Source organism: Brachyistius frenatus, unplaced genomic scaffold (genome assembly GCF_029030835.1).
Source record: "Brachyistius frenatus isolate BFR_SWC_R1_liver_20210118 unplaced genomic scaffold, ASM2903083v1 Contig_37, whole genome shotgun sequence".
In the NCBI taxonomy this organism is placed as follows: domain Eukaryota; kingdom Metazoa; phylum Chordata; class Actinopteri; family Embiotocidae; genus Brachyistius; species Brachyistius frenatus.
The window spans coordinates 2,087,666-2,110,916 of record NW_027210636.1 but is presented as its reverse complement, the minus strand read 5'-3'; the positions used below and the strand labels follow the sequence as shown (position 1 = coordinate 2,110,916).

The window sequence follows — 23,251 nt, the reverse complement described above, 5'->3', positions numbered from 1 at the left end:
AACAGCACCACAGATTTTCTATGTTATAAATAAGGCGTCGCTTCATGGCCTTTTGCTTTTGTCAGGCTTTGGAAGTCTACCCGGCCAGCAAGAGAGAGAAATGTACAGAGGAACATGCATAAACGTGCCTGCTGGCTGCCAGCACATGAAGATAATACACGCTCCCAAATCTATGATGGCTGCACCCTTCTTACAGGTAACACACATTACGCAGGAGCGCATGATGAATTTTTTTTTTTTAGTTTTGTTACCGTCATTGGCTTTAATCTGGTTTTAAATGGGATAATTATGAAATTCTTCGAGGATACTGTCATCACCCGGCATTGTGTGATCCCATTCGTTGTCGTCTCCGCCTCAGCACCCGGCCCTCTCCGCTGGACAGACACGCTACCTCTGGAGCATCGCGAACGTTTACAGCACGGAGCACATGAGGCGGCAGATGAAGCAGCACTACCTCGACGTGCTGCACGCGTGCATTCAAGCAGGTGTGTGTGTGTGTGTGTATCTAAATGTCTGAAACATGAAACTGACCTCTTGTCATCTAAACTCATGTTGTGTGTTTTTTTTTTTTTGTCCTTCCTGCTGCAGGCCAGAGTGACACCTGCAGGAAGAAGTACGGGGAACATCAGCACAGAGAAAACAGCACATTCACGAGGGATGCAGGGAAGGACACGAGGAGGACGAATAAACCACAGAGGCAGCGGAAAAGCAACGGCAGAGCGAAGTCTGATGTCGTTCTTCCAAAAATAGTCAACAGATGACAGATATGACGGAGAATGGTTGTGGTCTGTTGAAATTTAGTGACCGATCTTTGTATCAACACCTGCTGAATTATTATTAAAAAATATATATTTACATATGACTTAACATTTCCATACCGTACAACTGTGTGCTGTCACAGAGGTATAGTATTTTTCATATTCAGCACACATCATTTACATGTTCCTTATTCAGGTTCCTTATTCAGGTTCTATCTGTCAAATCTTATACACATCATTACCGGTGATATAACTTTTATTTGGGGCTTTATCGAGTATAAAACTTAACCTCTTTTTTTTCTTTTTCATCAAAAAATATTATTAAACGATTTAGTGGCTCTACAGCGATGATTGTAATTTTTTTTCGGTTTTAATTTATAAGCGAGTCATTCATTTTAAAATTGTGCTCTGCCTACTAATGATCTATTTCAATACCTACATTAATTAGATTTTTCTGTCCAGGAAATGAGACATTGAAGGCAACTTTAATCGATTACCTCTATAAATTAAAAAAATTATAATAAAAAAAAACTTGTAGCAACTTTAAGTGCCTTCAAGACATTTTTTCATCCTCTAAATAAGATTAAAACCAGCTTCAACGTCTGCGTCGCTTTGTTTATATATTTCGATAAGCCAATGAGCGTGCGACGGCGCCCATTTTGTTTCATCGTCATCCTTAAGGCGCGTGCTCTTTGACCCGCGAACAGCGCGCGAGCTCTGACGTCAGAAAGGATGAATTGCGTCCTGGAAGGAAACTGCGTAAAAGGTAGGAATGAACAAAAACTAGAGAAATATAACCATCGACTTCTGCGTAAGAATTGTTAGTTTAAAAAAATGTATAATAATTTAAAAAAATTGTAAACTAGAAAGCTACAACGAGCTCATAAAAGTCGTTTTATTTGGACCGAGCTAACGTAGCGTAGCTTGGCTAAAAGCTAGTTGGCTGAATTTTGAAAGGCAGCTTTGTAAAACTTTTTTGTTTTTTTGTTTTTGTTTTTGTGTTTGCAGCTTTTGGAAAGGCTGTTCATGCCCTGTCACGGGTTGGAGACGAGCTGTGGCTGGATCCCATGCTCAAAGGGGTGAGCAACACCAGCTACTGGAAGGAAATAAGGACACAAGGGGGGGAAGTACTGTTCTTTACCAGGAACCTCTGGGAAGGCGACGACATGATTGTGAATTAAATTTCACGAGCACCTCCAATTTTGTGTTTATAACCAGATCGTTTTCATTTAAACAATTTAAATGCACCTTTGTGTGCTGAGCCAGAAACAATGATGTATTATTCCTAGTCTTTTTTGTTGTTGTTGTTGTTGTCAGTGGTCATCTTTATCTCTGAAGAGGGTAGAGAAGTTTACAATCTACAACAATTTGGTCTAAAGACATTATTACTAAATGCAATATGAAACTTTTGCATGACAGATTTTATGCTTGTTCATAAATTTCACACAAGGCGAGATTCTGTTCTCAAGCTTTAATATTTTAATGGTTGAATTAAATTTGGACTTACCGGATATATGTGAAACAAAAATAATAACCGCAATCTGTTGTTATAGATGTGTTTTATTGACGTTGATTCATATTATTGTTTATGTATTTTCTCTAGATATTTCATTTTTATATTTAATTCAATGTGCTCACTTTTTCATATTTAATTTCCTAAATATCTCGTGTTTTTTTTTCTGCCTCTCAGGCACCAACGAGCCACATCTTGACTGAATCTCTCTTGTCTTTGTCTCCGGTTTAAAGCTGGCGCTGAGGTCGGTGAATTCGGCTCATTCTGCATATGGCTGCTTCTTCTTCTCGCCGCTGTTCTTCCAGCAGTACAGCCTGGAAACGGCAACAGAGCCGTGCAGTGAAACAATCAAATGCAAACTGGTCATGAAGGTATCTGTAGAGAGCTCAGGGAGACGTCGTAGTCAGTGGTGGAAGTCAAACAGCACTAGAAGCTGAACTATACAAACTGAACTCGGAAACACGGCACAAGCGTGACATCACAATCTCACTTTAAGACTCTATATTAGAATACCAAAGTACTGATTTTAACGAAAACATGTCTTGCTTGTTTTTCAGTCTGTGCTTCCACTCTTCCGGTGTTTGACCGCCATTGAGCGCAATGTGGAACGATGTCAGATATCAATCAGCCCTCTCAGTGACCGGGTGAAGATCCAGTTTTTCTGCAGACACGGTACGACATTTTGTTACATAAGGTAGTTGCAGCAAAATAAAAGATTCAAGATTTCTATATATATATAAACAAATAATCATTATTTACATGAATTTGCAAGGGCTCCAAAAAACTTGTGTTGAGATTTTTTTTAATTTTTTTTTATGTATCTTCAAAATGACCTGCTTTAACACTATGCTGCAGACGTGGCATTTACACATTGTGAACACTAGGTGGCGGTATGCTCCAAATATCCTCTCCACTTGTGTTGCAGGTATCACCAAAACACACAATGTCTGTTTCCAGGAGAGTGAGGCTCTGCAGGCAGTGTTTGCCTCACACCTCTGCCCCAATGTGCTGAAGGCTCCTGCCAGGTTAGCACTTTAATATTTAATTATCGAAGTAGAGCCACAACCTTGTAGTACACAATCAGCACATACAACTTCAAAGGCACCTATCTTTGATTGAATTAAACCCTTTTTATTACACAAACAAGGCCATGTTTGTCTCAAGGCTGAGAAATCCTTCTCTAACCTCTTTCCTTCCTTTCGTGGCAAGTGGATTTACTGTAAAATGAAATACATATTTGCTGACTGACAGCAGGATTTAGCAGTTCAGCATATTCGAGAGAGAAAGTTAAATATTTTGTCCTCTGAGTTGACTCTGGGCTGTCAGATGGATTCCTGTGAAACACGCATGCACACAACCGGCAAGACTGACAAGGACATAAACAATAATAGAAGTTTACAGTCTCAGGAAAACCATATCAGTCTGCATGTGTTTTGCTCTCTGTTTCTGCAGGCTTTTCGGTGATATGGTGATGCATTTCCCCGTGTATCAGGAGGAAATCACTCTGTCCACGACTCCTCTGAGAGTCAGTCTGAGAAATCACTATGAGGGGAGAAATGGTGAGTTTGTTGTTAAACTGTAATTCATGTCAGGTCCAGGTGACTCCCAGATATCGTACACTTGCTTGGAAGTTGCCGTTGCATCCACATGTGACGTCCCATCCCGAAAGTGTAAATACCGCATATTTGAATTCTTCAACCACATTAAAACAAACAAACAAAAACAACAACTATCAGGCAAAGGCTGTTTGACTTGGACGTGCTTCTGTCACAGATCACACGAAGACAATGTGCACCGAGATGTCCTTACACCCCGACGAGTTTGACTACTTTCAGGTCGGCGTGGACTCGAACATAACCTTCTGTCTGAAGGAGTTGAGGGTAACACGGTTATTTATGGAGGCTCCTTTTTATCCTGTCACATGATGAGAATATTATGCGCGCGTGTGTGTGTGTGTGTGTTGCAGAGAGCTTGTGTGCGTGCATGTGACCAAGAGGTCATATTTCTAGTCCTGTCGTCTTGATACTCCCGAAGCATCTGTATCATTTTCACGTGAACTTTCCCCCCCACTGCTTCGACTCATCTTTATAGCAACGATAGTGTGACCGAAGTGATGCACCACTACATTAAAAACCAAACAAAAAAACAGTAATTAAAGCTACGAGTCGCACAAATTACAGGCTGCACGTTGCATGGTTTGAAACATTCAGGCCCAAGTGGGAATGTGTTGGGGTTTGAGGGCTGGTAACTATTTATAATTTGAGTAACAGCAACTGGATCTTAGAGAAGTATAATGTAATTTCCAGAACAGCACGATGCAAAATTGGTTTGTTACAGCGTCTAAAATAAACACCACCCCGGTTTTGCTTTGTTCTGGCTTGGCTCGGAAAACAAAGGAGAAGGATTTGGTCGGCCGGTTGGAAATTTGGATGAACGGTCCTTGAGTTAGTCCAGTTAATGAGACTTGACCTGCATTAACGCCCACAATTCGTGCCCCTAATGTCTTGGAATGTGTCTCCGGCATCCCGCTGGGAGGTTTCCTCATTAACCAGCCTAGTCCTGTCCTTGTCGGGTTCGGGTGGATTAGAAAGCCGGGCTTTAAGTTGTAGTCGTCCTCAATTTACTCTGGGATGGGTGTTTTTCTGATCGCAGTAAACCAGTCGTGACGTTACTCTCAAACCTTATTAGCTGTCTCGAGCATGTCTCTGTTTTTGTCCGTGAATTGTTGCTGCTTTGTCCTTCCAGGGTTTGTTGTCCTTTGCGGAGTCACATTGCCTCCCGGTGTTGGTTCATTTTGGAGCTGCAGGAAAGTAAGTTTCATTGTTATTGTGATTAGCTTGAGTGGCAGTCATATCTCCAGTTACAGAGGCTGTGTGGTGCCGCACAACAGGCACTCCAATCAGAGTGTGTAATTAACACCAGACAACCGCAGAATCCAATAAATGTTCCCCAGTCATTATTCTACCGCATCATTTTAGTGACCAGTCAAGCGGAGCTTTTTCTATCGGCTGACAAAACAGTAAACGATAGAGTTTATCCATTAGTGCCACATTTCTGCTGTTTGCAGGCCCGTGTGCTTCTCTGTGGAGGACGTGGTCCTCGAGGCCACCGTGGTGCTGGCTACTCTGATCGACCCCGAAAGCAGGGGCCCCTCTCAGCCTCTGGAGCCCCGGGGCCCCACGACACCCAGGTACCAAACACCGCTGGCTGCAGCCACACTACATTTAATCAGCTATGCCCCTGAGCACAGCTGCACAGATAAGGGTGGGATTTTATTTTGACCAGGGCAGCGGCCTTGTCCCAGCTGAAATATTTGCAGGCCCAGTTTCTCAGATCTCGCCGAGGTGTGTCGGAGAGTATAATTGAATCTTCCCACAGAGCTCTACCTGAGCTTCTCCCCTGGCACTCAGTCCAGGCACTTTGCCCTCATTGGCTGTTTTTAGCCTCCTAAGAGGCATAGTGTTACAGCAGCCAGCCTTGTGTCTGTAACCGAGATAAATAGGGCAAGTGCAGGACATGCGGGGTTGGGTTAGCCTGTCAGTGTGACGGTCCGTAAGCGCCGTCTTCTCCACTACGCCGGCCTGCTTTGCTCGGCCGCTCTGCCAATGTCACCGTCCTGCTGTTTTGCTGGCTCTCTCACGTCCTTCGTATCACGCCTTGGGCTCCAGGTGGATCCCGTCACACCAGTCCCAGCAGGAATGTTCAACATCTGGGTCATTTGTAGCTCAAGTTTGCTCGCGCGCACTGCTGGGTAGAAAACATCACTGACCTGATGAGCAGGCCCCTTAACGTCCTTCGCGCTGACATCAATCACTCGGCCTGTTTGTGAACACACGCAGTACATTTGTGTTATTCGTGGCACGCTCGAAACAAAACTTGCTCGCCTGCTGCCTCACGTGCCTTTTAGCGACAGAGCCTGAGGTTGTCAGGATATATTTTAAAAACCAGCTCTCTCTCTCTCTTGACTTCTTCCGGCTGCGTTTCTCATTACGTCTCTAAGAGCTATGAAATGCAGTGTGGTTACACGCATAGGGCTGCTTTGTTGTTCACTTTCCAATTTCATTGTCAGCTCATATGAAGCAGTTTGGCAGATTTAGTGTCAGAGTATAACTCCATTTCCTGGTTATTGCACACGTAGGCTATTGTAGGTTATTGCACGAGGGGCTCTCTGGCTTTATGGTAACAACTTTATTATTGGAAGCAACACAAGACACGAGATCAAAAATAAATGTAAATGTTTCCCAGAAGCATGTTTCCTGTCCTAAAAGATGCTGTTTTTTTTTTTTTTTTTTTTAATCTGTGTGGTGTTGTGTGATTATTCATCTCTCCCTATCTCCATGTCAGTGTGACACACACTTCTTCTCACCAGGCTCAGTGATAATAAACATGCTCATGAGTCAAATTTCACAGCCACGTATTGTGATTGCACCGTGTTTCCTGCTATGGGGCCCAATTGTTTCTCTTCCGTTATAGACGGGTGACACTGTTCAGCAAAATGACACTGCACACAATGTTAGGACTACTTTTACAAGCTCAGGGAACCGACCATTAACTCTGGGAAAATGACATAATTAATGGCCTGGCACGAAGATGAGCGCGTTGTGTGCGTTTCTAGGTGTGCAGATGCCGCTGCGGTGGATTTACGTGAAGCGCACGGCGACGAACCCCAAGATATTCCTGACGTGTCGGAGCTGGTGGCGTCCAGCCAGGGCAGCCCAATAATCAACCCACCGGGCCCGATGACACGCCTCTCTCCGGCCCACAACCCCAACGGACTCGGTGCACCCGACGAGGCCTGCACCACTGCAGCGAATACTCCTGCTTCCGGCACGGTAAGAAGAGCTTCCCGTCGGGTTTTCATTTTCACTTGGCTCTCCAGGTGGCTGTTTGTTCCCCGAGGCTCGGATGATCTACAGTCTCGACGGGTTGGATGGCATTAGGAAGAGCTAAAGTGCTTCTAGTGTTTTACTTGTGACCTCTGCTGGGAAATGTGCCCAGACGGCCATAATGCCTCACCACATGAGGCGCGGCTGAAGAAGCGGCAAGGTGACACCGGACGTGAGAGATGAGGAGTCTGTGTTATCGAAATGGATTGAACACTCTTGTTAGAATCGAAGGTAAACGCAAAACCGCCTTTTGTTTTATTCCTCAACGGTGAATGTTTTGGTCTGAGAAACTTTGACATCATATTGATCAGTTTCTAGTGACCTCATCCAGCATCTTTTATTGCAGTGAGATTTTAATTGGGAAGAACAGAACATACGAAGACATCTACTTTTGAATTCTGTCATATAATTCCTAATATAATAAATGTGTACACGAACACGTCTCCTTTTTCCCTACAGATCTGCTCCCTCCTGTTCAGGGCCGTGACCTCGGAGCCGGACGATGATGATGGCCATGCTGCCAGACTGCCTGTTCTGGCATGTTACAGTGACGGAGAGGAGAGTATGGAGGAGGAAGACTGTCCAAGAAGCCCTTCACTCTGAGAGCAGAGCTGGCACTTGTCCCTTTTTCATCTTGTGATGCTGCCAAAAGTAGGTTACAATAATCTTAAATCAGAATGAGAAGATCTAAATTATTATATTTAATGTATTTTTGCATTTTAAGTGGGTTTTTTAAAGCACTTTTATGGCACGAACGTTGCTCGTTTCAGCTGTTTTCAAAGTGTTAAGCTTCCTGGCAATGTAATTATTTGTACAAAAAATGAACTATTTATTAAATGAGTTGTTTCGAGGGTTTCACTTTGTGATAAGGTAAAATTGTGGAATGTTCTCGTCTGTGAAAACACCACCTGGGCTTGAAGATGCCACACCTGCCTGTTCATGGTACCTGGTGGTCTGCCCAACGTCAGAGGAATGTGGGAGTACACAGAAACTGTACTCGTTGTTCTTCAGCACGATCTTTTTCTGGCCTGCACAGCAGCCTGCCCGAGTCCGGTGAGCGTAAACACTCTGCATGCAGCGCTAAATGTGATAATGTCTGGATGGGAAAACGCAACCCTCAGACAGGATGCAGCTTGCACCTGTGAAGAAGAAGAAAAAGAAAAAAAACCACCTCTGCAATGTAGCGTTCAATACTCAAAAGCATGCCAGCGGCAGGCTTACACTTCAAATACAGCCATCAAATACAGAAGAATAATAAATACTATACTCTTTATTTAAATATTGTACAGATTTGAAAAAAAAAAAAAAATTGTTTTGTTTTTTTTCTCCCCACACACAGAGCTTAGATCTGCATTGATCTGTACACCCAAAAATATATACAGACACATGCTCTGGTTGAAACAAAAGTCTGTTTGGAAGATGACGTCAGTGGGAAATGGGAGAGTGTCGGGAAGCAGGAGCCAGAAAAGCTAACTCTGTCGTACTAAAATGACTGCGAGATCGGCTTTGTAATTTCGTTAAGGCTGCTTAGATTGTCCTCAGTGCTTTGAACACTTAACAACTCACATTTTGACCCCGTCACTGCTCTGCCTGGATCCACGCCCCGTTTCAAAATGACACCTGACACTGCAGGCGCCGGTCTGAATTTGTCAGATTAAGCAGGGAAACAGTCCATTAGATGAGTGCAGATTGTAAACAGTGATCTGATCTCCGGGAGGATTTTTTTTTTTTTTTCCAAGCGTGTGATGGCTTTGTCGCTATTCCTAAACTCCTGACTTGAGTGCAGAGAAGCAGATTTCAGGAAAGAAAAAAAAAAAAGGTTAGACATACTGGAGGTGAAAAGACCTCGTGTTAAGACAGTAGGGCATGATGGGAAAACTGTTGGGACTCTTATGGCTACTTGACAGGTTTTTAGGCTTTGTGCTCAGTAGCTGGCACATTGTGTGTGTGTGTGTGTGTGTGTGTGTGTGTGTGTGTGTGTTCAGGAAATGCAGACATGTTTCCCAGTATCAACGACACTCGATACAAGGCACATCATTAATAACCTTACACAAAATGTGCATTTCACAGAGAAGTCTTTCTTAAGTGAGGGGGAAAAGAGAAAAAATAAAATGTAGAGTGCAAATCTAGTGATGTAACAGAAACATAAATGACCTTTTTTCATTTTTTTTTCACGTGAAACCTGCAGTAACCTGACGTAATGTGCCACTGGAGCTCTACGGCGGCAGGGAGAGAGACGGAAAAAGCGAACGCCGATCGCGAACTAAAGCTACCGGTGATGCGGAGAACAATCCCACCGAAAAACAAAAAAGAAGTTACAAAAATACATTTGGTCACCTGACCAACGACTTCCACTGGCGTCGAGCTTCTTCAGATATGCTCCTTTATAAGCTTTGTGCGTTTTAAGGCTGCGAGATCAATTCAGCCCAGTGGATATGGAGAAGTCTGGAGCCTTCACGTCCATTTCATGGACACGAATTACACACATTGATAGACACACTGACGAGCACATTCAACACACACGTAATCACAATCGGCAGCAGCAGCAGCTGTGAGATTAAAGGGAGGAGATCAGTTTGACCCAATATATCCTGTATATTTCAAGAGGCTTTTGAACTACAAAATACTTTTCCCCATTAAGTAACAAAACATGTGCAACACTTGAATTGCACTGGTATGGAAAAAGGCAGCTGCCGCTCTTCTTCGTGAAATCTTGTTGGATCGATCTGCCCCCCCCCCCCCGAGAAACTTGCCACAGAAAGTATAAACGTCACATTCCCATGCTTCACAAAACATCCCAGAACAACACACCGGTCGTATCAAACACACACCCCCCCCTCCGTGCGCTCGCATACAAAGGTTCCCAGCCCCTTTGAGGAAAAAAGGTTTTTCAAACTCCCACCGTGTCATCAGGAACATCCGCTCCATGGTCCCGTGCAAACGGTTTCCCTTCTCCACGCCGCTCGCGGACTCGCCCGTTCCCTTCCGGCAGCCCGGCGTGCCGCCACTTTTAACTCGCCTAACCGCCGACCGCCCTGGCTACACCTCCCTCCGCCCCCGAATCCCCACTTCCTCCCCGCCCAGAAACCACCTATCAGAGACGGCCGACTTATCCCCCGTCAGACAGGATGCTCGTCTCCAGCGTGCCCGCTGACTGCTGATCCGGGCCGATGGGATTATCCGCTGGAACGCTGCGAAAGATGCCAACACTGCAGCCTGGCCAAGAGGATGTCGGGGCCTCTGGTTTGCTTTATTTGGCCACTCTCTCTCTCTCTCTCTCTGATGTACACAATCGCAGAGAAGTAGGCATGAAGGATGTTTGGTTTTTTTGGGAGGGGGGGGAGGGGGGATGGCCAGTTTAGGGGGGATGGGGAAGGAGGGGGGGGGGGCGCTCAAAGCAGAGCAGAGCCCTGCGCATGAGGAGGGTGCATCAGTCCTTCATCCTGGCCAGCAGGAATCAAAGCAGTCCATCAGCTGCAGAGGCAGATGCTCCGTCCGTCCGTCAGTCCGTCCGTCTGTCACCGCTCCACACAGACGCTAGTCGGTGTATTCTGCCACTATGGACAGCAGCACTGTGATGTCATCGGGCTTTCCTCCTGCACAGACAGGAAAAAAAAAAAATACAAAACACGTGAGGACGGTTGCTCGGCAATGACGTCGTTTTTCTACGTTGCCGTTCCCCCCCCCCCCCTTTTTTTTTTTTTTTTTAACCGAAACGCTCACCTCGTACATTCAGACCATTGTCGCAGGCAAACTGTGCAAAAGGGGACATGTAGTTGGGGTCGTACGCCAGCACATGCGCCTGCTCTGCAATGCTCCGGGCCGTCTGCTGGATGCTCTCGTAGTTGGTGTTCTGAGGAGCGAAAAAAAACAAAGCAGGAATTACGTATTTTTTTTTACATTCCAGACATATTTCTAAATTCACTTCCCGCCTGCAGGCACACGGTTTGTAACTCACTTTGAGTTTCTTCAGCTCTTGCAGGATCATGTAGTCGGGCATGTTGTCGAAGAGGCCGTCGGTGGCGGTGAGGATGATGTCGCCCAGCTGGACGTCGAAGGAGGAGCTGTCCGCGGCGTCGGGGCTGCAGGTACACACACACACACACACGATGAAGCGTGCATGCTGTAATTAACTAAAAAGATGAGCATCAGCGAGGCGGCGACCGCATTAATCCCTCTTGTTTAACTGTCCCGTCTGACCTGATGGATCACTCTGAACCACTAACCCAGTTTACCGACAGCACAATACTCTACTCGGTGGCAAAATGCGCTAATATGGCTTTGAAAGCTCAACTCCCGTTTGCTACTGATCTCTCACTTTGGCAACAGGAACATAATCATGTGTCGCAGGACGGGGATAAATTCGGGGAATCGTCACGTGGGTTTTTTGGAAAGGACAGTCCGGTCCAATAAATGGTGCTTGCCTTTACCTTTACACAGAGGCAGGAACCGAGTCCGTCTGCCAAGTGTCAAGTTTGCTTCTTGGAAGATGCCCTTAAGCCCTCCCCCCACCCCGGGCTAGACACGAATGTTATTCATTGCAAAGTGTCTGGACTGCATCCCAACAGGCCTCCAGGAACAGCCTGTCCCGCGCAGCTAAAACTGCAGTTCACATGGAAAATCGACAGGAGAGTGGTCAGACCCTGCACGCGATGCATTATGGGTAGACGCAGTTGTATTCGGTTTGAAACGTCTCCTCTGTGCTCATCATTGAAAAGGACCGGCCTCACTACAGTCGCAGGACTGTTGTTGGTGCACTTCAGTTTTGACCCTTGAGCTCCCTCCTACGTTAGTGATCTCCGGATCGGAGGCTTAATCTGCTGTTTGCGCTCGGTGTAAATCACTCCCGAGTAAATCCCTCGACTGAATGACTGAAATGCCCAAATTAAAAACGAAGTATCATTTCAATAACTGCTGGAACTCATAATGCGTTGGCTGACGCTGAATTGAGGCTGTTTACAAAAAAAGAGAGACAACAACTCGGCGGTTCGTTTGGGTTCATCCGCAGTTCATCTTTCATTAGTTTTTGTTTTTTTTAGAAACACTTTTAAGAGGCTCAAACATAATCTGCGCGAGTCAAGATGAGCAAGTGAAAAGGTGGCTGAGCCGGCTGGTGCAGGATCGGCTGCGGACCCATCAGACCACACAAGACTTTGACCCGCGTAAGAGGGAGCGCTTTGGCAAACGTCCAACATCGTGCACTCCACTGACGGCTACTGTGCTGCTGCTGCTGCTGCTGCTGCTTTGGCACGCCGCGGCAACGAGACACAGCGGCACGTGTCTCTCCCCCCCCAACCTCCCCCTCCCCTCCCAAACCCCCCACCCCGACACGCTGCAGCTCAACACAGCACAGTCGCCACATTCACCGTTCAGACTCTGCTGCATGTGAGTGAGGCCCACAAAATGTTCTGCGGTTCGTTACAGCTGAGCGCCTTTGTTAAGTCTGTATTGTCGAGGATTTGTGTGTGAGGGGAGGAGGGAGGGAGAGAAGGGGGAGGGGGCTCCTCTCCATCGACTATTCACCGCCCGTTCGGGTGTCTCACCTGTCGCTGAGGACGGCCCCCTCGGCCCCCGGGGGAGCGATGGACAGCTGGAAGGGCGTGTTGAAGTAGTGCTGCTGCTCGTCCGAGCGGTGCACCACCTCCCCTCCCCGGACCACCAGGAAACCCGAGTCTCCCAGGTTGGCCGTGTGCAGCTGGTGACTCTGCCGGTCCAGAACCACGATGCAGGCCGTGCTGCTACCTGCAGACGTAAACACAAACACGCGCAGACATTTCTTTTACATTTCAATGCAAACGGTTGAGCAAAAGATTTGAAATATCCTCAAAAAAAAAGAAGAAATCGGGGGTTCGATGCACCACAGGAATTCAAAGCTTACCGAAACACAACTGCAGGAACGGATGTATTAAAATAATTTTGTTCTATTTTAAAATTAGAACAGATAAGTTGATTTAACAAAGAGGCCTCTGCGGATTTATCTGGACAGAAATCCCTCTGACGGCTCATACGCAAATCTTAATCAAGTGGTATAATGGTAATACTTCCGTGCCTGGATGTCTGGTATTTTATTCATTCATAAGTGCTTTTTTTTTTAATATATATATATATATATATTAATGTATATCTAATAATAATAATATATTTACTTAGTGTGCATTTTCCATTCATATTCTTTTTTTTTTTTTTTTTACAATCGTGTGAAAGCTCTTGTTCAGCTTGTTCCAAGAAGAAGAATTTGCATTTACACTGCAAATGTTGGTCCATCAAAACTACTACGAGCTTAGGAGATGACTTGATGGGAAAATATGTATCTGGAGTGCATTTGGGAAGCCGGTTAAATGAGGTTCGCCTGAACACACAAACCAAACGACTCCACAGTCAGCCCGGCGGTTTTTGAGAGGAGTTCAACCGCGTGTTTGCGTTGGGAGTTGTGATGAAGAGGAAACCTGAGCCGGCGGACGACCGTGCGGCCACACCCTGCTGGTGATTCATCCGGCACACCAAAAATATGCTCTCTGGAATCAACCTTAAGAAAAAAATAAAACTCACGCACTGTGACTCACTCCTCTCTTTTCTCTCCAGCCAGCACAATTACACAAGCTGCCGACCTCAAGAACATTCCCCCCTCGGCCGTAAAAAAAAAAAAAGAAAAGAAAAGAAAAAAAAGAGCTGCACAATACCGTGTTGTTTCCCACCCCAGCGTACATGTGATAACGGGATGGAAAAGTACTGACGACTGCGCCCGAGACCGAGATCTTGTCCCGGCGACTCATCCAGCTTTGTTATCGGGAAGCGGGGTGCAGCGAAGGAGGAACAAAAAAAAAGTGAAGGGAAGTGCATCATGGGGGCAGGTTGGGACTCGGGACATTCCCTCGGACTTTTCTTGATGAGTTCTGGCTGTTCTCTGACTCATGATGCAAAAAAAAAAAAAAAATCTCTATCCAGCAACAAACAAGCAGTCCGGCTCAGAACCAAACCACATGGAAAATGTGCTGTTTTCTATTAGTGCTTAAAACCTACCGTCCCGTAAAGTGAGACACAACGAGCGGGAAAGTGTGTAGTTGTAAGAAAACATATTAAGTTACTACATAGGATAAAAAAAAAAAACAACAACAACAACAAGCAGCTGTGTATGAATAAAGAAGGAAGGATGATCTCGTGTTCGGGTACCACAGATGAAGACGTGGCGTCACTCACCCAGGAGCGGCACTTTGTTCTGCAGCAGCTCGTAGTAGCTGGTCGTCAGGACGCCCACGGGGTTGCTGGGTACGAAGCGTCCCTCTTTCACCAGCCTCTCGCACGTCTTCATCAGTGTGCCTGAAAACTGCGACGGGTCCACGCCGTAGTCCCTCCAACCACCGACTCCGTCTGCCACACCTAGGAAAAAAAAACAACAACCACAAGACAAGGTGCTGATTAATGATCGGAAGTACTTATTGGCCCTTAATTACTGCTAATTCTTTAATTGTGCGACCCGTTTAATCCCCTCGGGGGAGGAAACTAACTGTTCCCATTAAGGCGATAAAAGATTTCGAAGTTTTTTTTAAACGAGCGCTTGAAATACAGATATCATTTCTGACATTCTTCAGACTCGTTTCCAGCGAGCGAGACGAAAAGACGATGATGTGCAGCTGCTCGATGAGGAAACACGACGGGGCGCTTAGAGAGAGATGCAAAAAAAAAAAAAAAAGGACATCGAGTACAGGAACAGAAAGACGTCGATAAGACAAAGGAATTGTCACAAAATGTATAAATGAGTTGTTGCATATGGATATCCTTGTTGCGTATTTGCTGTAATTCAATGCATTTAGCCTACAAATATGAATTCCCTCTTCTAAAAAGCTTTGAATCTGTACCGTAGCCTTCCTGAAATGCATGAAATCCATAATCGAAGCCCTCAGAAACTCAACTTGTTTTGTTTCAATAAGAGCTCCTATTCCCACGAGACCCTTCGGTCCAAGATTTTTATTATTATTTTTTTTTTCTTTCCTATAAAGGAAACTTTTAGTCTGGTCGCTCTGGGGGGGGGGGGGGGGGGGGGGCGCAGGGCTGCAGCTCTGCTGACCATACAAGGATGGCCCGCTGCTTCTCCTCACCCGGAGCGGAGAAACGAGCCGACACACAACAACTCTGCAAGTAAACCCCCCCCCCCAAAACAAAAACACCTGGATCACAGACAACCAAGTAGAGCTGCACAGATGCTGCAAAAGGTTGTTTATGTCGGATCAAGGCCTCTTAGTCGTTTTAATACCCCCCTAACCCTCCCCCACCCACCCTCCACCCCTAGTGGAGCAGATTTTTTTTTTTAAAAGCCTGCATTGGTTTTGATTTCTTAAAAAGGTGCTGGTGAGGGATCCATTCTCCAAACAATGGGAACCCAGAAGGAGTCACAGAGAAGATGATGCAGCAGGGTGTCACAGAACAAATGGACAAACCACAATCAGCACTCTGAGGGCGCTTCCGTGCTGAACTGTGTTTCTTCTTGTCCCAACAACATTTTGATCACAGCATGCCTTAAAGCCCCTCTTGTTGTGCCGGGACGTCTGAGGGCTTGACCTTTGACCCCCCCGCCGCTAACGTGTAGTGATGTCGCATCGCAACGTTTTTTTTTTTCCACACACACACACACACTCACCCAAAACATCGGCGGATCTGTGTCGGGCGATGAAACACGCGTCGTCCCCGTAGCACATCCCTTTCTTCAGGATGCCTTTGCGGACGTCCTTGCCGAAGCCGCAGCTCGCCGTCACCAGGCTGTAGTCGCGGCTGTCCGTCTGAGAAAGTCCGCCGATGACAGCTCTGGCCACGAGTCTACCGTACGACAGCACGGACAACATCACCCAACACACCGGCTCCCACCGAAACAAACCGGCCAAGCCAGCAGCAGCAGCAGCAGCAGCAGCAGCACCTCCTCCTCCTCCTCCTCCCCCTCCTCGCTTAGCCCTGCTAGGTTGCTAACCGTGGAGATGCGCCGCCGCCGACTACAACGCGACTTCCAGCACGCGTAGTACAAAACAAAAACAAAACAAAACAAACAAAAAAAGGCAGCCTTCCGCTGATGTAACGCAAACACCGCCTCGAGGGGGAAGCTCCACTCCCGCTGCGTAAACGAGAAATATAAAAAGAGAACTTTCAGCGAGATCAGTCGCCTCTTCCGCTCCGAAAGACCCGCGAGTGCTGCTCCTCGGCGGCCATGCTGCCACTTCTTCCGAGACGCTACATAACACTGGAGCAGCTGCTCGCGGCCTCGCGCCACTCTCTCCGCTCCGCTCGCGCGGTCTTGTGACCGCTCTGACGTCAGAGGGCATATTACGCAATCTGCGTTTCCTAATATGGAAATGTCACATGCGGGCGAACTTTTCTCTTGTTTAGACGTAATGAAACTGTTCGTAGATGGGTTTTGTGTGGAGATGTATTATTATTATTTTTTTTATGGACAAAAATTTGCTTTTTTTTTTTTTTTTAAAAGCATACAAATGAACATGGTACATACAAATAAACTGAGATATTCCAATGTGGGGATAATAATCAAGAGAGAACAGCCAAATTCTGAAATAAAACAAACTCTTTTTTAAAAAAAAAAGCCTTTTCATACACAATGTCACACATCTTGGATTATATTCCCCTTTCCCCAGATGAAAAGGACTTTGATGCAGTCTGTCCCCCCCTTGTGGATATTGGTGGCCTTTTATTCATGAAGTCTTTTTAAGCAAACATTACAGTTAAAAACTTGCTTTTCAGTTTGTGTTATTTGAAAAGTTTTAGAAATAAATAACATTCACAAACCAATTTCCCCCTAAAATACACTCAAAGTTTATTAGAAAGATTTAGACATTACAAGAGTGCTTCTTAATTCATTTAATTTAGCACGAGACGTGTTTAAAAATGGGATGCAGTGTAGAGTCAATGTTTCATGACACCGACGGTAAATAAACTGTAAATAAAGTTTACAGAAGTAAACAGGTGTTTGTGACTTTCCCCTTAATTTTATAGCCATTAATGACCGTTATTGACAGTGAGAAAAAGATGACGAATGAATAACGCAAGGAAAAAAAAAAAAGAAAAAAAAACTTGGAAAAATTGTGCACAGCTTCAAACAAGGCATTCCTGTGCATAAGTAGCCGTATTGTTACATTTTTCCTGATTGAACAGTCATGTGTGGCAAAGACTAGCTGCAAAATGGAGTGCAAAACACCTGAGGTTTTCACGGTGACATATCAATTTACCCCCTGTGGACAAAACAACAAAATATTTTGCTTTCATCGAGTAGGAGTGGGTATCTTTTCAGTATTGGCAGCATGAAGGATAACCGATCCTTCGAATGCAGAAGACGAAAGCAGAACAGAGGAGTGAGACCATTTGTTCCCCCACCCGCTCCCTCATTTCTTGGCTTGCTTGGTGACCATGTTGCGGGGGGGAGTCACAGGACGGCTGCCGTTGGGCTTCTTCTTCTCGGCTGGTTTCAAAATCTACAAGTGGAAAAAAAAAAAAAAGAATATTAATTGTGATACCTCCAAAATACTGCACAAACATTACCCAAAGGAATTTGAGAATCCAATTCAACATTTGGGCATTTAAGATGGCTTTTTATATAAATAAAACAATTCATGTTTGGGTGTTTTTCACTTTTTTTTTTTGCCAACAAAATGTAGTGCGACACTTTTATAGGCTGTCTTTGTTGGATATGAATACGTTTAAGTTTGTTGCTCGTCGGATGCTAATACTTCCTTGTCTTTCCAGACAGGTCTGCTGCAGTGACCGTTTGACTGGAAGGACTACGGCCAGCCGAGGAGGAGAAGAAATCAAATACCAGAGAACTTTATCTTAAAGAAGAACGTTGTTCCTCGAGTGGAGGGCGCTGCTGCAGAGAGACGGTAATGACAGATAGCTCAAGTAATGGCTTAGTTGGTATTTTGCACGTTCTACTGGGTCCTCGGTGGACTGTTTTGGCAGTTATCCTGCCGTGCTTTCATGTGTACCGATTACAGGTCAACAAAACAACTTTGGCCAATGTTGTCAGTAAATGATATCAAGAATCAGAGCCTGTCAGGGGCGAAAGAAAAGAAAAAGGAATTTATTGGTGGATTTAAAGTGCGGCCTGTTTCGTAGCTGCTGGCTTAATATTGAACCAAAATTAAGGGCAAGTATTGTCTGTGTGGAAAAACACTTAAGATAGTTTTCCTTTAAATAACGTGTAAAATAGAAAAGAAATGAACTAATTATCAAAAGTTATCAACAGCCCGTGGTGAAGCTGTGAGGTCAAAGGTTAGAGGAGTCAATCGCCGACATTTCTTCAACAATTTTGCTCCATTTTTTTTTTTTTTTTTTTTTTTAACCTGAAGCACTCACAAAATAAACCCTCAACACGATGCTGAAGTTAGTTAAAGGCCCGGGACACGCTGCCTGTGTGTGTGTGTGTGGTGTGTGACAAATGCGTAACGTCTTGGTTTTCATCTTGGCGGCCGTGTTAACAGGTTAGAGCTGCGACACCGTCACGGCTCGCTGCTGCAGCTCGTTATCTGGAGTTTTGGCGTCTCGCTTATTTTTCACACTTGACACGTACAAGTTAACAGAAACATAACAGATCTGTGATCACATGCGCAACATACAGTCGCAACAGAAAGCCAATGTACGCAGTGTGCTCTCTCTCCATGTCTGTCTTACTGTGTGTGTGTGTTTCTTGCTCTGAATGAGGGTTAGCAAAAAAAAAAAACAACAACAACAAAAAACACGCGAGTGCTTTTTGGTTACAACTCGTCACTTGTTGGAGGCCAGACATTCGATTACTGATGGTCACCGTCCAAAAAGAAACTCGACATGGAAAGACGAGAGCCGGCAGTAACAAGACACGCCGGCGCACCAACGCACAAGCGAGCCGAGACACGCCGTGCAGGCAGCAGGTGTGTCACCGGGCGTGACATTGTTCAATGATGCAAATTTTTAGCTACGTAAACAAAAAGGCACGTTACCTGAAAGGAGCACATGAGAGTCTCATCCACGCTCATCATGGCACCGGCGTTGTCGAACTCCCCACAATAGTTGGGCGCCGAGAACAAAGTGACGAGCTGCCTCTTTGCAAAGAATTCGTAGCCATCTTCAACAACCTGATAGGTAATAATAATAATAATTAAAAAAAAAAAGAGAAGACAGGTTTACACATTTCAGAATTTCACATCTTTAGTGATCTGCCACTTCACGCCGTCCTGTTTCTGTTGGTAGTGACCAGAGGGGGATTGAGTTTACCTGATGGGCGCGACAGATCAGATCCAGGTCGTGCTTGTGCAGGAACTTGGCGACCACCTCTGAGCCGAAGGTGAACGACACACCTCTGTCGTTCTCCCCCCAGCCCAACACGTCCTTGTCCGGATCCGACCAGAGCAGGTCGCACAGCAGACCCTGGTCGGGCACATCGGTGGGGCGCATGATGCGTCTGATCTGCTCCATGGACTGAAGGTCAGGTGACAGTCCTGAGTGGGACAAAGTGCAAATAAACACGCGGATAATTGAGGTGAGGACGCAATACAAAGACAAATAAGAGAGGCTAACGTCAAAGCTAGAACGCTTTGACGCACAGCGGAGATAAAAAGAAAAAAAAAAAAAGTGTTAAAACATTATAAATCATTAACAAATTCTGCCTCTCAAAATGTTGTTAAAAATATATTTTTTTTAAAAACACCTCCGTGGCAGCAAAAGATCTTCTCATCCACGATGGCTGCGATAGGGAGGCAGTTAAAACAGTCCGTGAAGGTCTTCCAGAGTTTGATGTTGTACCTTCGTTTACCTGACAAATTAAAACAAAGACAGTACATTTAAATTTCTCATTATCGTACGTGTAAGTCTCCGTTAAACAGTAATATAACACACAAGAAGTCTTATGTGACGACCAAAGGGGTCCAAAATTTTGCATTTAACACACAGACCCGAGGTTACGTAATAAAACACAACGGACCAGACGACCTAAATTGTGAATCTAGGCGCACGCTTTCAATCATTAAATTAAATACACAACACTCACACTCGTCGTAGAAACCATATATTCTGTTGATTGAAGCACACTCGTGGTTTCCCCTCAGCAGGAAGAAGTTCTCGGGGTATTTGATTTTGTACGCCAGCAGAAGGCAGATGGTTTCCAGGGACTGCTTCCCCCTGTCCACGTAGTCGCCCAGAAACAGGTAGTTGCTCTCCGGAGGGAAGCCGCCGTACTCAAACAGCCTCAGCAGGTCATAGTATTGCCCGTGGATGTCACCTGCAGGGGAACAAAGCCAACGCGTCTTAAACCTTCAAAAAAGGTGACAGAAGCATTTTTCAACCGCAGCCCGCCAAAGTTTGGAGACGTCTTTTTAAGTCTCTTATTCAAACGCACTTTTATCGGAGAGCCTCTACTGATTTTAAGTGATCAATTATGATTTATTTTATTACCCCGCTTTAATTTGTTTCTACGGTTTGTTTCATACGATCACTGTGTTGTTAAGACTTGACAAGAATTCACTTGTAGTTTTGTTTTCATGTCTGATTTCACGTGACTTGAGTTTAGAAAAGTGCCATACAAATAAATGAACTTAACTCGCAATGCATTTTGCCACATTTATCCACATTTTGATAACTACAAAAAACGACGAGCATTTCTTTTCTTTTCTTTTCTTAGTGACACGCAACAAACACTCTTTCACCCACCGCAGATCTTGAGAGGGGCCTCCAGCTCCAGAAGAATGGGCTGGCTGAGGAAGATCTCCCGGGACTTGAGGCACAATCCGCGGATCTCATTCTCCTGCAGCTGCACGTTCTTGCCCGGCTTCGCTCCTCTGACTGCACCGGGAGACAAAAGTCGGGCTGAAATAATAGTTAAAACATTTGTTCCTGCAGAGGACGGCGACGCCTGGTGCGGCGTCTCTCTCAGTGTTTGGGTGTTCGTACGGCGAAGGCAGCTTGTGGGTTTTTATTTATTTATTTATTTATTTATCTGAGAGTGTCCTTCAGGCTTCAAGACAGCAGCAAAAAAAAATAAAAATAACGTCACAAACTACAAAACGTCGATGGTTAATTTCCACGATCAGCTGAAGTTATCCGCCTATATGCTGATTTTTATTTATTTATTTATATATATATATATTTTGTTAAATGTAATAGCGCCAGCTTTCACTTACCTTCTAGCAGCCGTTGGATGATACTGTCTATGTTGAGCTTGTCAACATCGGCCATCGCGATCGTCCGTGTTTAGTTTAAAGTCGACAAAAGATTTCTGGCGTTTTAACGCACTTTCTGAACGCTAGCCCGCTAAAGCTGTCCTAGCATCCGGCTAGCTCCGCTGGTTCTCCGGCGGAAAGGGTGAATATTATTTAGGGTGACCTCCTCCTCCTCCTCCTCCTCCTCCTCCCTCCCCGCCTCGCTTTACCGTTCAGCTGCTCGTTTCGCACTTTTCACGAACTAATAAAGCTTACTTAGGCGTCGCTGTTTAAAAAAAATATAAAATTCTGCATCCAAATGTTGACAAACGAGGGCTGAAGAAGTAACTCGCCGTGAGCTAGCGATGGTGGCCCGTCCTCTTGTTTTTCCTCTGCCGCACCTTGTGCAGCCTGTCAGCTGCTTCAAGGAGGCTGCGGGCCGAGCTGCCGCCGCTGGCTGCCCGCTGCTGCCCCCTACCGCACCGGATGGAGAACGACTCCTCCCGCGCAGCAGGGGAGGCGCAGGTTGCGACTCTGATCGTCTTGTTTGCTGTTGAAAATGTTGTACTTTTTAAAAAAAAATTAATTGTTTTTTTTAAAGTGTCTGAATCAGGATAGAACTAAAAAAAATAAATTAAAAAAAAAAATCTTTATTTTGTTATTTTTTTTAAGTTTGAGATGGAAAGATTTTTTTTTTTAAATCAGCCTAAATGTGAAAAAGATAAAGGAAATTCAATAAATGAAGAACTATCCTCTGCATTGTAGACAAGAAGTTGAAAAATAATGGAAGAGTTTTGTCTTTAAACGGGAGGAGATGGAGTCAATACGCAAAGTGAAATGTGATTTTAATCCCCGTGTTTACAGGAAAATATATCTGTCTGAGTTTTACACTCGCTCCCCCTGCTGGTTATGTTTTGTACTCGCTTGATCATTTGACTCGTGATGTCTTTTTTCCTCTTAGGTGTAGCTGCTTTGGTCTGAGTGAGTGGAAACCAATAAAAGGAGGAGCATGGACATTGGTCCTTTCTGTAAGTCCTCCTTTCTGCAGACTTTGCCTGAGGGAATTACCCAAAGTTCATAGCAAAATAAATGGAATATTTTTAGACTCTTTTGGCTTTGTTGGGACTCTTGAGTCTTTTAGGGGTTTTAACAGTGAAGGATAAAAGGTCACTTTAAGAAGCCAAAGTCTTCCCTGCTGAGCTCAGATCTATCTTTAGTTTCAGTGCTCAAACTTGGCTTTAGTGCCTTTGCTTGCTGACTAATTACTTCATTTCTGACTAACTGAAGATGACTAACTGATTTTCTTCCATCTTATGTTTCAAATTTTTCCGAGAACCGCAGGATGGATGATGTGAATGATGGACGGGAGCTTCGGGGACTTCAGAGCGTTGCTTCACCATCATCCTCATCAACGGGTAATTTACAGAATATTTAATGCGACGCTGTAACTTTTCTTTGCTGAGCAGCAGGAACAGGTGGTTATTTACAAGATGCTGTTTAATTGTATTTGCAGATGTGTGAGATAAGCCGAAGATCGGACCAACGTTATTGTTGTACTTATCACGTTACTTGGACGATTCACCAACAGAGAGAAGCAAGCAGGGGAGAACTGGTGAGCGTCGTAGTGCCTCTTGGGTTAATGTAGTTTATTTAGGGACATTATGAGTCGCCCAGATGACACAAGTACTCACTGCAGAGCCAAATTTACGAGGCGGTGAGAAGTCCCACATCGTAAGGTTAGAGTTAGGACTAGTTAAATGACAGTAAAACAGCCAATCACAGCAGCGCACACTGAGTCAGGGTGGAGTTGGACCCGTTTGTGAAAAAGACCATAATATCCCAAGAAAATGTAACAGTCCACCAGCGTTTAAATGCAGAAGTTCTGGCCCACTTCAAACACTTAAGAAAACACTGTCTAGCCAGCAATAGGCC

At 45.1% G+C, this 23,251-nt stretch overlaps 3 protein-coding genes and 1 long non-coding RNA gene across 5 annotated transcripts; 2 read left to right on the top strand and 2 right to left on the bottom strand.

The window, feature by feature from the left end:
- Positions 1–1,241: 1,241 nt before the first annotated feature.
- rad9b (RAD9 checkpoint clamp component B) lies at positions 1,242–7,945 on the top strand. The gene is made up of 10 exons (XM_069701590.1): positions 1,242–1,837; positions 2,505–2,642; positions 2,829–2,943; positions 3,197–3,296; positions 3,724–3,830; positions 4,045–4,151; positions 5,017–5,081; positions 5,339–5,461; positions 6,887–7,103; positions 7,617–7,945. Exons 1-10 carry the CDS (start codon positions 1,826–1,828, stop codon positions 7,758–7,760), a joined length of 1,128 nt encoding a protein of 375 aa, XP_069557691.1. The 5' UTR covers positions 1,242–1,825; the 3' UTR covers positions 7,761–7,945.
- A 386-nt stretch (positions 7,946–8,331) lies between these two features.
- LOC138622654 (protein phosphatase PTC7 homolog) lies at positions 8,332–16,554 on the bottom strand. The gene is given in 8 exon segments (XM_069701588.1): positions 8,332–10,753; positions 10,881–11,010; positions 11,116–11,239; positions 12,701–12,899; positions 14,355–14,534; positions 15,793–16,086; positions 16,089–16,179; positions 16,181–16,554. Coding segments are annotated over 8 exon segments (1,362 nt in total). The 5' UTR covers positions 16,466–16,554; the 3' UTR covers positions 8,332–10,694.
- A 446-nt stretch (positions 16,555–17,000) lies between these two features.
- Positions 17,001–21,476, bottom strand: ppp1cc (protein phosphatase 1, catalytic subunit, gamma isozyme). Of its 2 annotated transcripts, none has more exons than XM_069701591.1 (7): positions 21,302–21,476; positions 20,832–20,987; positions 20,173–20,403; positions 19,834–19,938; positions 19,401–19,624; positions 19,127–19,261; positions 17,001–17,626 (listed from the first exon to the last, which is right to left on the bottom strand). In XM_069701591.1, exons 1-7 carry the CDS (start codon positions 21,354–21,356, stop codon positions 17,537–17,539), a joined length of 996 nt encoding a protein of 331 aa, XP_069557692.1. In that variant the 5' UTR covers positions 21,357–21,476; the 3' UTR covers positions 17,001–17,536. The 2 variants fall into 2 exon arrangements, with proteins under 2 accessions (XP_069557692.1, XP_069557693.1); XM_069701592.1 differs by having other exon boundaries at positions 20,832–20,963.
- A 563-nt stretch (positions 21,477–22,039) lies between these two features.
- LOC138622652 (uncharacterized) lies at positions 22,040–23,244 on the top strand. Its single transcript, XR_011311025.1, has 3 exons — positions 22,040–22,347; positions 22,661–22,734; positions 22,833–23,244. It is a non-coding gene; the product is annotated as an uncharacterized lncRNA (long non-coding RNA).
- Positions 23,245–23,251: the final 7 nt, after the last annotated feature.

Bases quoted from the DNA above. Each gene is read 5' to 3' on its own strand.
- rad9b (XM_069701590.1), top strand. The intron at 2,944-3,196 runs GTACGACATTTT...CTTGTGTTGCAG, and splicing joins CCAGTTTTTCTGCAGACACG to GTATCACCAAAACACACAAT. The intron at 5,462-6,886 runs GTACCAAACACC...GTGCGTTTCTAG, and splicing joins CGGGGCCCCACGACACCCAG to GTGTGCAGATGCCGCTGCGG.
- ppp1cc (XM_069701591.1), bottom strand. From the start codon at position 21,356: ATGGCCGATGTTGACAAGCTCAACATAGACAGTATCATCCAACGGCTG. The intron at 19,939-20,172 runs GTGAGTGTTGTG...TTAATTTGTCAG, and splicing joins ATATGGTTTCTACGACGAGT to GTAAACGAAGGTACAACATC. The intron at 19,262-19,400 runs GTAAACTCAATC...ATTACCTATCAG, and splicing joins TGATCTGTCGCGCCCATCAG to GTTGTTGAAGATGGCTACGA.